General features: G+C 36.4%; 1 protein-coding gene across 1 annotated transcript; it reads right to left on the bottom strand.

The window, feature by feature from the left end:
• Positions 1 to 10,133: 10,133 nt before the first annotated feature.
• Positions 10,134 to 11,654, bottom strand: LOC131613407 (uncharacterized). The gene has a single exon (XM_058885081.1). It carries the CDS (start codon positions 11,652 to 11,654, stop codon positions 10,134 to 10,136), a length of 1,521 nt encoding a protein of 506 aa, XP_058741064.1.
• Positions 11,655 to 18,166: the final 6,512 nt, after the last annotated feature.

Here is an 18,166-nt window from a genome sequence, read left to right as displayed (position 1 = left end):
TTAATAAGCAAGAAATATATTAATCAAGAGAACCCAAGTTCTCAAAGCTTGATACAAAAAGCACGGATTGTGTATCGGCCGAAGAAAATTATACTCCAATTGAGCCTTACGACAAAAAGAAAAGAGGATCCTTACTAAACTCGTAAAAATTACAATTGGGCTGTATAATTTTCCCAACGAAGGACCAACGCCACACCAAGGCTTTAACCCCCCAAACGATGTCGGAGATGTTCCAAGTATCACCTCTAAAAACAATACCATTCCTAACTAACCAAATATGCCAAACCACCGCCAACCACACCACTCCCTCTTTTCCCCTTCTAACTCTAGCCTCCCTTCCAAAGTTGTACCACCTCAAAAATCTTTCCTTGATATCCACTGCTTTGTAATTAACGAATACTATCCACTCGGCAATTTCCCTTCACACCAATTCAACACAGTAACACGACAACATTAAGTGGACCGCAACCTCTTTGGAACAGCAACAAAAAGCACAAACAGAATTGGAATGTGAGATTATACCTTTTCGGAAAAGCGCTCCTCTTGTCGGTAATCTATTAATGAAACAACGCCAACTGAAAGCTTTTGTTTTCATCAGAACCTCCATCTTCCAAACAAGTTTTAAAGCTTTGTCAAACTCTCCCTCCGGTCCAAGCGGGATATATTTTCTGCTAAGGGAACCGTAACAGCTCCTTACAGAGTAATTTCCATCTTTATCAAGAAGCCAAACTACACTGTCAGCTCTGGATTGATCGACTGAGACGCCCTAAAGATCTTGTTTCAACTGCTCCAACAAGACGGGACCAGAGCTGTTTGCGGCCATGTCCTGTTGGATTTGCACATCTACGATTTGCTGAGCGGTTGGGGGCTGGAGCAGGTTGCTGTTTGCGTGCAGGGACTGGTGCAAAAGCGCATCAGCGAAAGGCAGCGCCACAAAGGACCGGTGGCTGTTTGTTAAAGACTGCGATAAGCGAAAATCACCCCACCTCCAGACTCCATCAATCCAGCTTCCCACAAGGGCCACAGAGACATCCTGCAGAAACGAATTTAAGTACAGCAGTGGATACAAATCTTTAAGGGGTCCCCGATTAGTCCAGTTTGAATGCCAAAATGAAGTAATGCCGCCGTTACCTACAGAAAAAAACAGTTAGTATTAAAGAAGTTGTCCGGTTCCAATGACAAAATATCCTTCCACCAATAAGACTTCGTTTCCTCCCCCTTTCCTTTAGCTCCCACGTGAGCCACATTAAGATTAATATCTCCGTACCGTGCTTTCAACACCTCGTACCACAAAGAATTCGGTTTGTCTACGATCCTCCATTTCCACTTGTGTAAGAGAGCGGAATTGAAATCTTCAATCCTTCTAATCCCCAAACCACCCTTCTCAATAGGTAGGCAAACCGAATCCCAACTAACCCAATGAATACACCTTTTGTTTTCCGTCCCGCCCCACAAAAAATTACTTTGGATACGATTAATATCCTTAATGACTTTCTTTGGAGCCTTGTAGAACGATAGGTAGAATATAGCTATGCTACTAAGGACCGCCTTAATAAGAGTAATTCTACCGCCAAAGCTAAGGAATCTTCCTTTCCAACTAGCTAGTCTCTTTTTAACTTTCACCAACAAAGGCTCCCAAGTGATGATCCTTCTAGGATTGCTACCGAGAATATAATCAGAGAATAAGCATGCATATAATTCAAAAGGGCGTTACATCGACGTTTTCAAAAACTAACAGCTTTTAAAAACCGACAGCATTTATCTACAATATACAATACACCTGGTCATTTCAAATAACACCTAAATATTTAATTACAATTCACACAGAATATGCATTCACAGCGGAAAATACTAAAATACTCATGTATTTCATAAAATGATTCATGTCCCATACCATGATCATATCTCAATAATCATCTCAACATAAAATAAACCATAGTCAGAATATTTGGCTTAAAAGCCTCTCAACAACAAGTAGCCAAATAAACAGGTTCTCAAGTCATAACATAATACATAACGAAATAGAAAAATGAGTTCAACACGACTAGTCTACCCAGTGTTACATGACCAGAGCATCGACTCAGTACCTAATATCCAACAAACACGGAAGAATCTCCGGCTAGATCACGCACGAGCTACTAAACTCCAGAACCTGCATGTCGCCAAACGAGGGCAACATTAAAACAGAAGGGTGAGAATACGAATCATTATGAAGAAAGTATAATAAGATACAATGGTTAAATCAACAATTCAAGTAATTAATCACACTATGTATAACCATGTAGATAATAATAATCGATCTATATTTCACATGTTATCAAGTATACAACAAGTATAAAGAGTATAATATTTCAATTCCAATATTATATTCTCAATTACGCACACAACCATAATTATCACATATTCACACATTTAATCAAATATGTATTCAAACATCACTCATTTCAATTATCAAGCTCATACACATATCACAACTACATCAACTTCACATATTCAATTATCACATAATTCTAATGTGACTCAATGCAAGATATGTGACGCTATGCATGTGGTACCGTAATGTGAACCCAACGTTTCACCGCTTTCCGATTCAATATCTAGAATCTAAGCCACGCTTCCGATCCGGACAAGATCAAATCCACCACGTATGTTTCCAATTAAGGATCAACGTATTCTACGTCTATTTCCATTCAAGGATCACCGTCTATTACCATGTGAACCCACAGTTTCACCGCTTCCACAATAAAGCCGACTATGCCATGAATGAATGTACAATTACCAATCAACTATGCAATTAAGATTATTTCATCAATCTTAACTTGCCGCATACCAACAATAATTCAACTCTATGAATTATATATCAAATTGTACACAACATTCACAACGCATTGATACCAATCCACATAATAGAAACAATATTCAATTATGATTCACAAAATACAATTAACACTAGTAAATCATACTATCTCATGTTAATTCATATTGCCAACAAAATATAAGAATATACTTCCAAACCAAGGATCAATTCATTAGTATTTGGCCAAAAATACGATTACGGTCAAATTCTCAAGATACCGTATTTTACCGACAAAACCGAATAATTGATCTAATTCCAAATTATTCCAATCAATTAAACTTATTGAAATTAATCCAACTATTAATTAAATCAATAATTAATAATTACACTACATTAGTTTCAAGTTTCTAATTCATTTTCTATTCTAAAACCAATATTTAATATAAAAGATATTCAAATTCACACTATTTCGATCGGTCTGTAAATATCACGTTTTCAACAAATTAACACCACCATGTTAATCTACTAATTAAACTTAGCTACCACGTAAATTTTCATTAAATTCCGGACAACTAATTATACTGCTTAATTCGGCTATTCGGTCAAACGGGACTGTTTTGAATTACATTTTGCCAACTTTATATGATCACACACTTTCACATTAAACCAACAATGCCACTAGAAATCATGCCATATAGCTAGTCTCACAGAATTCAATATTAGAACAATAGCATGGGCATATACATACATTACTCTCCATTAATATCCTATTGTTTTTAAGATAGAACTTTATTTCAAATTATTCTCACTTCCATTATGTTTATATACCTATATACATATCTCAAGTATGGTATAATGGTATAACAGAGTATCTATATTGAATTGGTTAAGAAAATATATTGACAGCTTATAGTGCAATATCCAAAAAATGAACGCAGGAAAACAGGGCACATTCCAAATAATATAAAAACGAAATAATACAACACCATTCAAGCAGTGTCGTTCTAAAGCACAATGAAAGGGTTGTGTCGTGCGTCTCAGGCACTTCCTTCATTTTCAATTAGTTTCCATTATAATTTCACACAGAACACAGTATTGTTTCAACAAGTTAATCCCAGTTTCAAATTCTAATTCTCTTAACAGAATTCAGCATATCAAAATAGAATCAAATCACATTTTTATAAATTTCAACTAAGAACAAACATAAACATGTTAATTACCCATTATCCCCATCATACTAACCCATAATAATAAGGATTCTCCCCCTTACCTCTTCAATTTCTTCGAACCCTAGCTTTTGCTCTTCTCCTCTCTTAGTCTCCTTTCTCCCCTTTCACTTCTCTTGATAATGACCAAATGAAATGATATCTCTACTCTCACTAAAACCTTACTATCTTATGGTTTATAAAATGGACTAAAAAGATAACACCCCCTATTTATTTCTAACTCTAATAAATAGGCCCAATTAGATATAATCGGTTAATATCTCTATTAGTTCAATAAACTAAACCAACACAAATATACACATAGTCAATTAATTCAATTAATAATTATATCACCAAATAATTAAATAAATAATTAACACGCTAAATAATTAAATAAATAATTAAATCACTAATTAATTAAATAAATAATTAACACACCAATTAATTAAATAAATAATAAAATAGTACGATAAAATAAATATTAATAAAATTGGGATGTTACAACTCTCCCCCACTTAAAAGATTTTCGTCCTCGAAAATTCAATCGACACAGCCATCGCAACACCGAAACTTCACTTACTCTTTCCAAATTCACACCAAAACAAAATGTTCCACATCTTCGACCATACAAGCTCCAAAAGATGTCACTCCAATATCCGGATGGAATGCCATGCACCACACAGTTCTCGCGAAGCACAGCTTAGCAAATCCTTCCATCCATTAATCCATTCTCACTGGAATAAAATAAGCGCATCTCGTCAACCTATCCACAATGACCCATATCACTTCACAACTACTCGATGTTCTCAGCAACCCGAAACAAAATCGATAGAGATACTATCTCACTTCCACTTGAACAGGGTAATTGTTGCACCAACTAAATGGTTCCTGATAAATCCAATTCAATTACACAATTCCACTATATCTCTCTTCATACTTTACCACTAAACATTTTCCTCAAATCTTGATACATTTTAGTAGCACCATGATGAATACTCAAACCATTACGATGCCCTTCATCTAAAATTCTCTTTTCCAAATTCGAAACATCAGGAATGCAACTCGATCACAACACCTCATGATACTATTCTCGTCATTCCGAAAATTATCACTTTTTCCTTGATTAATCAATGTCCTCTTGTCAACCAATTTCAAATCCAATTTCTGACCCTCTCTAATCTCGTCAAGAATATCACAAATGAGCTTCAACATACTAAGCTTAACACAAGAAGACGTCGCTTCACAACCAAACTCAACTCTCTAGATTGTTCCAACAATTCAAACTCTCGAATCATCAACATAGACATATGCAATTATTTCCTACTCAATTCATTCAATCAAACAAATACTGCAACTCCTGTGCTCACTAAACACTTTGAATCTCGGTCCAACAATTAATACCTCTTAAGTTCCAAAACAAACCCAACGACGGATAACATTCATTCATACATCGAATAATTCTTCTCATGAACTTTAAATTGCCTTGAAGCATAAACTACCACTTGTCAATATCTGCATCCACACACCTCAGCTCGAAATCATAAATCTAAAGAAACTCTCTTCCTTTTACCAAGGCTGACATTCAAAAAACTTCGCATATACCATCTTCTCTTTCAACATTGATAACACAATCCTTAATGTTCAGCATGTTCATCATCACTCTTAGAATCAAAACTTCCTCAAACATTACCTCATAGAACCTTATTTTCTTCTTACTCGATAAAACAGGCTTAACTCTATGACCATACACTCGGACAAATGAACCTCTTCTGAACAACTCCTCAACTTCTCCTTAGTCGCTTTACATGCTACCAAGTTAGTAAGACAAGTTTATTTCGTCCAATACGATCTCGTCTCCTATCAACAATAGATTAAGGGTGATCAAGTCCTCAATTTGTTAATAGACAGTCAACAATCATAATGAAACATAAACCACCGTTACTAAACTATAATAGTGTTCATTCAGAACTCGCACTCGGAATCACTTAAAACACCAAGATCCAAAATCTCTCTTAAAGTTACAATTACCTGATTCAACTCCAAATAGTTCATTCCAAAATTCATCAACTTGATCTTACGGAAAATAAACTAAATGAATTCCCAAAATCTCCACCAAAGATACTCAACGGATAATTCAAACACGCAAAAGAAGTAGAACAAAATCACAGTAGTTGTATCAATAACCATACTTCTATGCATAACAGATAAAATAAGATCCAATCTCATAGCATTATCCAAAGAAATGAAAGAATACGTTGCACCATCATCAATAATAAAGTACGTACCCCATATTAGCTTATCCTTAACAGTAGTCTCAGCACCAGACAACGTAAACACTCTTCCTTCTGTGTGCTCCTTCTTTGACTTATCACATTTGGTACTAGTGTGTCCTTGCTCTCCACAGTTGTAGCAAGTCACTCTCGAACCAGCTCTACAATTAGCAGCTATGTGACCTGGCCTGCCACACTTGAAACAAGTAGCAACCTCTTTCTTACACTCAGAAACATGTTGACCTTCAACACTACATCTGAAACACTTAAGTGGAGTAGGAGTCCCTCCCCCACTTAGCTTCTTGCCAAAACCAGATTGTTTCCCTTTGTCATCATATGGTTTCCCACTGGATTGTCATCTCCCTCGTTTCAACTTTAGAAACCTCGCTTCTTTCTCTCCACGCACATCTTCTGGAAAATAGTTTCCCAAAAATGCATCACGAAAAAGAGTCCAAGTAACTTCCATACCTTTCTCTTCAAATCTTTGGCACATTATAACTCCACCAATCGTCAGCTCCTTTCGTTAGCATGTGAGTACCAAACCATACTTTATGTACATCAATCCAACTCACGACTTGAAAGATCTTCTCAATTTCTCTCATCTAGTTTGTGCTTTGTCCGGTCCATACTCTCCTTCAAAAATCGGCGGATTGCACCTTCAGAAATCTCCAAAAGCACGGAACTCATCCTTTCCTCCATAACTGGCACTCTCTTGTGGCGCTTGTCCAATCGCACCAGTCCACCTCATCACCGCCTCAACATTAATGTTACCATTCCTTCTTGCAGCCATTGTACTAAGACATCCAACAACCAAACCAGACAAAACGGTATTGATTGTGTCAGATACACAAATCTAATACAACGGGATAAAAGACATTAATAACCTTGACCAATTGGTCGACCATGCTCTGATACCACTAATGTAACACCCCTTTTATACCCCAAAATAAATAAGCATATAATCAGAGAATAAGCATGCATATAATTCAAAAGGGCATTACTTCGACGTTTTCAAAAACTAACAGCTTTTAAAAACCGACAGCATTTATCTACAATATACAATACACCTGGTCATTTCAAATAACACCTAAACATTTAATTACAATTCACACAGAATATGCATTCACAGCGGAAAATACTAAAATACTCATGTATTTCATAAAATGAATCATGTCCCATACCATGATCATATCTCAATAATCATCTCAACATAAAATAAACCATAATCAGAATATTTTGCTTAAAAGCCTCTCAACAACAAGTAGCCAAATAAACAGGTTCTCAAGTCATAACATAATACATAACCAAATAGAAACATGAGTTCAACACGACTAGTCTACCCATTGTTACATGACCAGAGCATCGACTCACTATCTAATATCCAACAAACATGGAAGAATCTCCGGCTAGATCACGCACGAGCTACTAAACTCCAGAACCTGCATGTCGCCAAACGAGGGCAGCATTAAAACAGAAGGGTGAGAATACGAATCATTATGAAGAAAGTATAATAAGATACAATGGTTAAATCAACAATTCAAGTAATTAATCACACTATGTATAACCATGTAGATAATAATAATCTATCTATATTTCACATGTTATCAAGTATACAACAAGTATAAAGAGTATAATATTTCAATTCCAATATTATATTCTCAATTACGCACACAACCATAATTATCACATATTCACACATTTAATCAAATATGTATTCAAACATCACTCATTTAAATTATCAAGCTCATACACATATCACAACTACATCAACTTCACATATTCAATTATCACATAATTCTAATGTGACTCAATGCAAGATATGTGACGCTATGCATGTGGTACCGTAATGTGAACCCAACGTTTCACCGCTTTCCGATTCAATATCTAGAATCCAAGCCACGCTTCCGATCCGGACAAGATCAAAGCCACCACGTATGTTTCCAATTAAGGATCAACGTATTCTACGTCTATTTCCATTCAAGGATCACCGTCTATTACCATGTGAACCCACAGTTTCACCGCTTCCACAATAAAGCCGACTATGCCATGAATGAATGTACAATTACCAATCAACTATGCAATTAATATTATCTCATCAATCTTAACTTACCGCATACCAACAATAATTCAACTCTATGAATTATATATCAAATTGTACACAACATTCACAACGCATTGATACCAATCCACATAATTCAATTATGATTCACAAAATACAATTAACACTAGTAAGTCATATTATCTCATGTTAATTCATATTGCCAAGAAAATATAAGAATATACTTCCAAACCAAGAATCAATTCATTAGTATTTGGCCAAAAATACGATTACGGTCAAATTCTCAAGATAACGTATTTTACCGACAAAACCGAATAATTGATCTAATTCCAAATTATTCCAATCAATTAAACTCATTGAAATTAATTCAACTATTAATTAAATCAATAATTAATAATTACACTACATTAGTTTCAAGTTTCTAATTCATTTTCTATTCTAAAACCAATATTTAATATAAAAGATATTCAAATTCACATTATTTCGGTCGGTCCGTAAATATCACGTTTTCAAAAAATTAATTCCACCATGTTAATCTACTAATTAAACTTAGCTACCACATAAGTTTTCATTAAATTCCAGACAACTAATTATATCGCTTAATTCGGCTATTCGATCAAACGGGACTGTTTTGAATTACATTTTGCCAACTTTATATGATCACACACTTTCAGATTAAACCAACAATGCCACTAGAAATCATGCCATATAGCTAATCTCACAGAATTCAATATTAGAACAATAGCATGGGCATATACATACATTACTCTCCATTAATATCCTACTGTTTTTAAGATAGAACTTTATTTCAAATTATTCTCACTTCCATTATGTTTATATACCTATATACATATCTCAAGTATGGTATAATGGTATAAAAGAGTATCTATATTGAATTGGTTAAGAAAATATATTGACAGCTTATAGTGCAATATCCAAAAAATGAACGCAGGAAAACAGGGCACATTCCAAATAATATAAAAACGAAATAATGCAACATCATTCAAGCAGTGCCGTTCGTAAAGCACAATGAAAGGGTTGTGCCGTGCGTCTCAGGAACTTCCTTCATTTTCAATTAGTTTCCATTATAATTTCACACAGAACACAGTATTGTTTCAACAAGTTAATCCCAGTTTCAAATTCTATTTCTCTTAACAGAATTCTGCATACCAAAATAGAATCAAATCACATTTTTATAAATTTCAACAAAAACAAACATAAACATGTTAATCTACCCATTATCCACATCATACTAACCCATAATAATAAGGATTCTCCCCTTACCTCTTCAATTTCTTCAAACCCTAGCTTTTGCTCTTCTCCTCTCTTAGTCTCCTTTCTCCCCTTTCACTTCTCTTGAAAATGACCAAATGAAATGATATCTCTACTTTCACTAAACCCTTACTATCTCATGGTTTATAAAATGGACTTAAAAGATAACACCCCCTATTTACTTCTTACTCTAATAAATAGGCCCAATTAGATATAATCTCTTAATATCTCTATTAGTTCAATAAACTAAAACAACACAAATATACACATAGTCAATTAATTCAATTAATCATTATATCACCAAATAATTAAATAAATAATTAACATGCTAAATAATTAAATAAATAATTAAATCACTAATTAATTAAATAAATAATTAACACACCAATTAATTAAATAAATAATAAAATAGTACGATAAAATAAATATTAATAAAATTGGGCTGTTACAATCACCTTCTTGATTCTTCCCGCCAACGCTTTAGAAATGATCTTATGGATACTTCCAACCAAACATATTGGCCTATAATCTTATAAACCTAACAGATTGTTAGACTTAGGGATCAAACCCAAGAAAGATGAGGTTATTGATTTAGATAAAAAGGTCCCCGAGTGAAATTCCCTAAAGCAAGAAATGACATCCGATTTAACAAACTCCCAACACTTCTTAAAGAAAAGAATAGAGTAACCATCCGGTCCCAGACTTTTTCCCCCGTCACAACTCCACACCGCTTGTTTTATTTCAATTTCCTCGAAGGGTAATTCGAGAGAATTCATATCTTCAATGCTAAGCTTGTTGAAAATATCTCCTTCCAAAACCGGTCTAGACGCCTCGCTCTCCTTGAATTTAGACTCAAAGTGTTCAAAAATCTCCTCCTTAACTTCCTCCACCTCACCAAGGATCCCTCTTGCCGTAGAAATATGACCAAGATAATAATGCCTCAATCCCCTCTTCATGATCGCATGGAAATATCTACTATTATCGTCTCCGTCATTTAACCACTTTAGTCTCGCCTTTTGAATCAACATGTTCTCCCTAATTTTAAGATTCGTCCAAAACTTCCTATTCGCCCTCCATCTATCCCCCGACTCCACCTCCTCATTCGAAGGGTGATTATCGATGGCATTAATCTCCTTGACACCTTCCTCCAACTCTAAATTAATTTTGCCAAAAACAGTAGTGTTCCACCATCTCAATTTGTTTTTGAGAAGTCTCAACTTCTCCTTCAACACAAAGTCTCCATGCCCATGAACGTCCAAACCGTTCCATTCCTTCTCTACAAATCCAATAAAATCCTTATGTTGAAACCATTCGTTATTGAATTTGAACGGTTTCGGTCCCCAGTCCATTTTATCCACCACAATCCAAATGGGACAATGGTCGGAGACATCTCTATCTCCAATTTGTTGCCCTACTACTCCCCACCAATTAACTATATTGCTAGACACCAAGAAGCGATCTATCTGACTTTTCGACCTTCCGTCACTACTGAACCAACTGAATTTCTTACCTTTGCACGACACATCCTCCAACCCTATATCATTAATGAATCCTGTAAATTCATCCCACTCTACTTGATTATCCACCACTGGCCTACCTTTCCTTTCCCCTCCATTTTTAACAGAATTAAAATCTCCACCTAATAGCCATTCACCATCATTAAAATTGTCTTTTAAATCCAGCAAATTTCTCCAGAGAACACGCTTAAGAGAAAGATTGCAAGGGGAGTATACGTTGCAAATATAGAACACTCTATCCATCCAAATAACTTTGATACCCAAAAAACCAGCACCCCTAAAACTGCAGACTACATTCAATTTCGAAGCATTCCACAAAATGATTAAACCGCCAGACATACCTTCTGAATCGGACACAGAGTAATCGATGCCGACTTCGCGCCAGAAACTTTTCGCTATAAGGTCAGAACACGATTTCAATTTTGTTTCCTGGAGGAGAAACACGTTCGCCTTCCCATTAATAATAATCTGATGAATCCTTCTTCTCTTTACGTAGCTGCAACCCCCTCTGATGTTGAAAGACCCGATAATCATTGGCACCTATTCTCTTGCTCCTTCGCACCTTCTTTAGCATAAAAGTTGATAGCTTTCGTCTCAACATCAAACACTTGCCGCGAATCGGTCACTCCCAATTTGCTGATGCAATTCCTGAGCTTCTCGCCTCCTCCTCCTTGACAAAGAGATTCGGTGATCCTCCTATTGCATCTGATTATGTCCGTTTCCTCTGAATGTTCCCCTAGAAACTTCCCTGAGCGACTTCAGGGAGAGCCCGAATTCAGAGAGTATTGAGAGATTGGGTCAGAGAAAGAGGGCTTAAGATCACTAAAGGGCCCATTTCTAAAAATAAATGGAGCCTCACGGATCACCTCTTTTTTCTTGGGCCTAACTTTGTGTTTCTTTCTAGGCCCATCAAAGCAAGTAAGCTTTTTGAAACGAATCTTTTTCCTTTCTTTCTTCCTTGCCACGCGTCCACTTGATAACCATATATTATTGGACCCACCTTGAACAGCTGAATCCGAAACACGTGTACCTATAGTCGCTGACTCTCCCCCTCCTTCTTTAAAAAAGCAGTTGTCCTTTTCACTTTGAACTTTTATCCACCCTGTGTGTTCTGAAACTTCCCCTATCCTTAGCATGTTCCTCGATGAGGACAGTTTGCCTCGAAAGATCCGTGACTTGATTGATCTATTTTCCTTTACCTTCTCCCTTTCCCACCGCCCTGCCTACCTTTACACAACATGCCTTTGAGGAAGAACCGTCGGATAATACATCTTCTGAAATGTTGAAATCTTCATCCTCCTCCGATCCGCCTCCATAGCCTAACCCAATATCCTCCGAGCTAGATTCTTCCGACTGGTTAGAGTTCAACTCTGTGATTGTTATGTCTAAGCGCAAAGGACGCCAAGAATCCTCTCTAAGCTCCAAACAAAACACCTCACCATCAATCTCCACCTTCATACTTTCTGTTAACTTGTATGTCTCAGGCACCCTCACCATAACACGAGCTATGTCCATACACGATTTATTAGCAGTATTTTCGTCTAAGCAAATAAACGAGCCAATAGAATTTGCCAAGGAGATGAAGAACTCTGCATTCCACGCATGCCAGGGAACCCCATAGATATGAAACCAAACCACTCTTTCCGAGTCAACATCCGCAGCTACCTATGGTCTAACCTCTTTGAAAAACTGTTTTCACCACGTTTGACCGTCTCCGATCAGCTCACTAATATAACCCTCCTCCGTTTCTTCCAACAAGCACAAGTTGGCCCCCAGCGGAGTGGCCTTAATGGAAAAGACACCTTCTACCTCAAAGTGAGTTTGTATATTATATGCTGAACCAGGAATCTGAACTACTCCCACATAAGCCTTACTAAGTCTAATCTTGTCTTCCTCCTTAGAATCAAAACTCAGCATAGGAGCCGCAGCAACCACAGGAGCAACCTTCTCCTTCAACACAACATCAACGAAGGTACGTCCATTGCGAAAGCTCGGGTTTGCTTCCATCCTCACTGCCTCCTTCAAAGAAACACCACCCCCATTATCCCCTCCAATGGCACCTTCTGCTCCCCTCCCCCAAATTGGTTGTAAGTTACTAAGAATAGTACACTAATTGATAAAATTTATTTATTTTATCAATTAAATAAATAGTTTAGTACATAAACCAAGAACACCAGTGCAAATTGTCATCGTTGATTTTTCTATAGTTTTATATATAAGTTTTAGCTTTCTCTAGTCATTAGAAGGGCGTTTTGTTTTACTAGTTTAGTTTGATAATTTATCATTAGATGTAGTATTGAATTTGTTCCGCGATGAAATTAGAATGGTTTGGTTAACGATGAACTGGCATTTTATTACATCAGACCTGAGTTGCTGATGCGATGACTGGCTTACACTTTAACGTCTAAATAAATAAAAGAATGAAAGTGATGTTATAAAGAAAATGAATTTGAACTAATAAGATACTTGTGCGTATTTACGGGTCAATTTATTTGATATGGTATAAAATATATATATATATATATATATATATATATATATATATTGTTAGAACAAGATTTGTTCTGATCAATATTCTTAGTTTTGATGATAACAATGTATATGAATTTTGTATAAGACAATGTGGTACTCTAATCCTATGCATTTTCCATTTCGTGAAATATATGAAGAGTATGCACAATTCAGCGCAAGAAGCACTGACTCAGAAGGTTCAGTATGCAACATCAGAAAATGCTCTCGCAAGACATCAGAAGATGGTCAAGCAGAATCAGAACATGGTCTATTGAAGCATCAGAAGAACTTGAGATCAGAAGCAGAAGCACTGAAGTTCTTATGGTATCACGCTAGAAGCACTTCAAAGTCAGAAGACAACAAGATGCTCTACACCAAGCTGTTTGACTCTGATTAATTCAAACGTTGTATCTACAAAGATCAGATCAGAAGCAAGTACAAGATGGCAGGCTACGCTGACTGACAAAAGGAACGTTAGAAGCTATTAAAGGCAAAGTCAGTTAAAGCATGAAAAGCAAGGCTCGAGGTAGTTGACAAAAGACTGAAACATTAAATGCAATGTTGTACGGATCACGCAACGCATTAAATGCTCCCAACGTTCATCTTCTCAAAACGCCTATAAATAGAAGTTCTGATGAGAAGCTGTATACAATACTTTCACGCAAAATACAAAAACGCTGTCAAATTCAAAAGCTCTCAAAACTTCATCTTCAACCTCACATTACTTTTGTAATATCTTAGTGAGATTAAGCTTAGAACTTAAGAGAAATATCACAGTTGTGATTATAGCTTATTGAGAAGCATTGTAATACTCTTATAAGAATTTGTTTACATTCATTTGTAAAGGAACTAGAGAAGATCAAGTTGTGATCGGATTCTCCAGAAGTCTTAGAGGGTATCTAAGCATTGATTTCCTAGAGTGATCAAGTTGTGATCAGAATACTCTAGAAGACTTAGAGGGTATCTAAGTGGAAAACCATTGTAATCAAGGTTGATTAGTGGATTAAATCCTCAAGTGAGGTAAATCACTCCAAGGGGGTGGAATGGAGTAGTTTAGTTAACAATGAACCAGGATAAAAATCATTGTGCAAATTGTTTTTATCTTAAGAGTTTTTAAAGCTACACTTATTCAAACCCCCCCTTTCTAAGTGTTTTGATATCCTTTAATTGGCATCAGAGCACCGGTTCTAAGGTGCAAGCACTTAACCGTGTTTAGAAAAGATTCAGGAAGAGAAAAAGCTAAGTCAAGATGGTTGAAACTTCACCACCTACATCTACATCTGGCTCTGCAGAGCAACACAATGGAAATGGAAACAATGGCTACACTAGACCACCAGTATTCGATGGTGAAAACTTTGAATATTGGAAAGATAGACTCGAAAGTTACTTTCTTGGTTTAGATGGTGACTTATGGGATCTTCTGGTGGATGGTTACAAACATCCAGTGAAAGCTAGTGGTGTAAAGCTGACAAGACAAGAAATGAGTGATGATCAAAAGAAGCAATTCAAAAATCATCACAAGTGTAGGGCTATTCTGCTGAATGCTATTTCTCATGTTGAATATGAGAAGATATCAAACAGAGAAACTGCCTATGACATATATGAATCATTGAAAATGACTCATGAAGGAAATGCCCAAGTCAAAGAGACTAAAGCTCTAGCATTAATCCAGAAGTATGAAGCCTTCAAGATGGAGGATGATGAAAACATTGAAACAATGTTCTCAAGATTTCAAACCTTTACTGCTGGATTAATAGTGCTTGACAAGGGTTATACAAAGGCTGATAATGTCAAGAAGATAATCAGAAGCTTGCCCAGAAGATGGGGCCCAATGGTGACTGCATTCAAGATAGCAAAGAATTTGAATGAAGTCTCTTTGGAAGAGCTGATCAGCGCCTTGAGGAGTCATGAAATTGAGCTGGATGCTAATGAACCTCAGAAGAAAGGTAAGTCTATTGTATTAAAATCTAATTTTAAAAAATGTACTAATGCATTTCAGGCAGAAGAACAAGATTCTGAAGAATCAGAATCAGAAGAAGAAGAAGATGAACTGTCCATGATCTCCAGAAGGGTAAACCAACTCTGGAAGAGCAAACAAAGGAAGTTCAAGAACTTCAGAAGTTCTAAGAAGCCTGAAAGAGGAGAATCTTCTGGAAGCAGAAGATCTGACAAGAAGAAGGTCACTTACTTCGAGTGCAATGAGCCAGGTCACTACAAGAATGAGTGTCCAAAGCTTCAGAAGGAGAAGCCCAAAAAGAAGTTTCATAAGAAGAAAGGTCTTATGGCAACTTGGGATGATTTAGATTCATCAGAATCAGAATCAGACTCTGAAGGCAAGCAGACTAACATTGCGCTGATGGCTACTGTGGATGATGAAGCAGAATCTGCATCAGAATCAGACTCTGACTCTGAAGAGGTATTTTCTGATCTATCTAGAGAAGAGCTTGCTTCCAGTTTAGGTGAAATTCTTGAAATAAAGGCTAAGCTCAGTATCAAGTACAAAAAGCTGAGAAAGCTCTTTGTATCTGAAACTGAGAAGCTTGTATTAGAAAATTCTAAACTTAAAGAAAAAGTTTTAAAACTATCCAAAGGTGCTGAGTCATCTTCTGGTTCAGAAGAATCTATTCCAAGCTTGAACCATATTCTTAAAGAATATTACTTGAGTTTCAGGAAATTCTTATCTAGAAGTATTGGTAGAAGTCATCTTGCTTCTATGATATATGCTGTTTCCGGAAACAAGAGAGTTGGCATTGGTTATGAGGGTGATACCCCATACAAACTTGAACCTGTAGATGATATGAAAATCACATACAAGCCATTGTATGATCAGTTCAAGTATGGCCATTCCCATGATATTAGGCTCACTTCACATGCCAAAAACTTTCATGTTACACACACTAAGAAGCATGTGACACAACCTAGAAAATATCATGTTGCTAAACCTAAGGAATATCATGTTGTACCTCCTATGAATTATCATGCTAAACCTAAGTTCAATCAGAACTTGAGGAGAACTAACAAGAAAGGACCCAAGAAGTTGTGGGTACCTAAGGAGAAGATAATTTCTGTTGCAGATATCCTTGGCAGCAAAGAAGAAAAATCAAAGCATGTCATGGTACCTGGACTCTGGGTGCTCGCGGCACATGACGGGAAGAAGGACTATGTTCCAAGACCTGGTGCTTAAGTCTGCTGGAGAAGTTAAGTTTGGAGGAGATCAGAAGGGCAAGATTATTGGCTCTGGAACCATAAGTACTGGTAATTCTCCTTCCATATCTAATGTACTTCTTATAGAAGGATTAGCTCATAACTTATTATCCATAAGTCAATTAAGTGACAATGGTTATGACATAATCTTCAATCAAAAGTCTTGCAAGGCTGTAAGTCAGAAGGATGGCTCAATCCTATTTACAGGCAAGAGAAAGAACAACATTTACAAGATTGATCTTCAAGATCTTAAGAATCAAAAGGTAACTTGTCTTATGTTTGTTAGCGAAGAGCAATGGGTCTGGCACAGAAGATTAGGCCATGCTAGTTTGAGAAAGATTTCTCAGATTAACAAACTAAATATGGTCAGAGGTCTCCCAAATCTGAAATATAAATCAGATGCTCTTTGCGAAGCATGTCAGAAGGGAAAGTTCTCCAAACCTACATTCAAGTCTAAGAATGTTGTTTCTTCCTCTAAGCCGCTAGAACTTCTGCACATTGATCTGTTTGGCCCAGTCAAAACAGCTTCTGTCAGAGGGAAGAAATATGGATTAGTCATCGTAGATGATTATAGCCGCTGGACATGGGTAAAGTTCTTGAAACACAAGGATGAGTCTCATTCAGTGTTCTTTGACTTCTGCACTCAGATTCAATCTGAGAAAGAGTGTAAAATCATAAAGGTCAGAAGTGATCATGGTGGCGAATTTGAGAACAGATTCTTTGAGGAGTACTTCAAAGAAAATGGTATTGCCCATGATTTCTCTTTCCCTAGAACTCCACAGCAAAATGGAGTTGTAGAGCGAAAGAATAGGACTCTACAAGAAATGGCCAGAACCATGATCAACGAGACCAATATGGCTAAGCACTTCGGGGCAGAAGCAATAAATACTGCATGTTATATTTAGAATAGAATCTCTATAAGACCTATTCTTAATAATACTTGTAATACGGTGAACTGACTTTTATAATCGAAAATGTTGCGGTAAGCAAGAGTCGCCACCGACTTTTATTTTATCCAAATTAATCAGAAAGGCTAAAAGAACAGGAAAAAACTTTTAAATAAAATAGGGTTCGGGGGGTAATTATGCAAAGGGAAGGTGTAAGGCACCCTTTGCATCCATGGTTTTCCATGGGCTCTTAATTGCTTTGCTCTTCAGTTTTGAAGCCAAAAGTTTTAGAAAATGTAGAAAAAGAGTAATAAGGACTTTAGCTCGTAAATGAGCGTAGCCTTATTGAAGATTTATGAGAAAGAATATGAAAAAGGTTTTTTTTTTAGAGCAAGGCAAAGCAATTAAGGGAAAATTACCTTATAGTTTGAAAAAGAAGTTCTT

This window comes from Vicia villosa, linkage group LG6, assembly GCF_029867415.1.
Source record: "Vicia villosa cultivar HV-30 ecotype Madison, WI linkage group LG6, Vvil1.0, whole genome shotgun sequence".
Lineage (NCBI taxonomy): Eukaryota > Viridiplantae > Streptophyta > Magnoliopsida > Fabales > Fabaceae > Vicia > Vicia villosa.
Note: the sequence above shows the minus strand (reverse complement) of the source record. Positions and strands in the feature narration are given on the sequence as shown.

What these genes read in the sequence shown, in the direction of transcription:
- LOC131613407 (XM_058885081.1), bottom strand. Translation starts at nt 11,654, where the DNA reads ATGATTATCGGGTCTTTCAACATCAGAGGGGGTTGCAGCTACGTAAAG.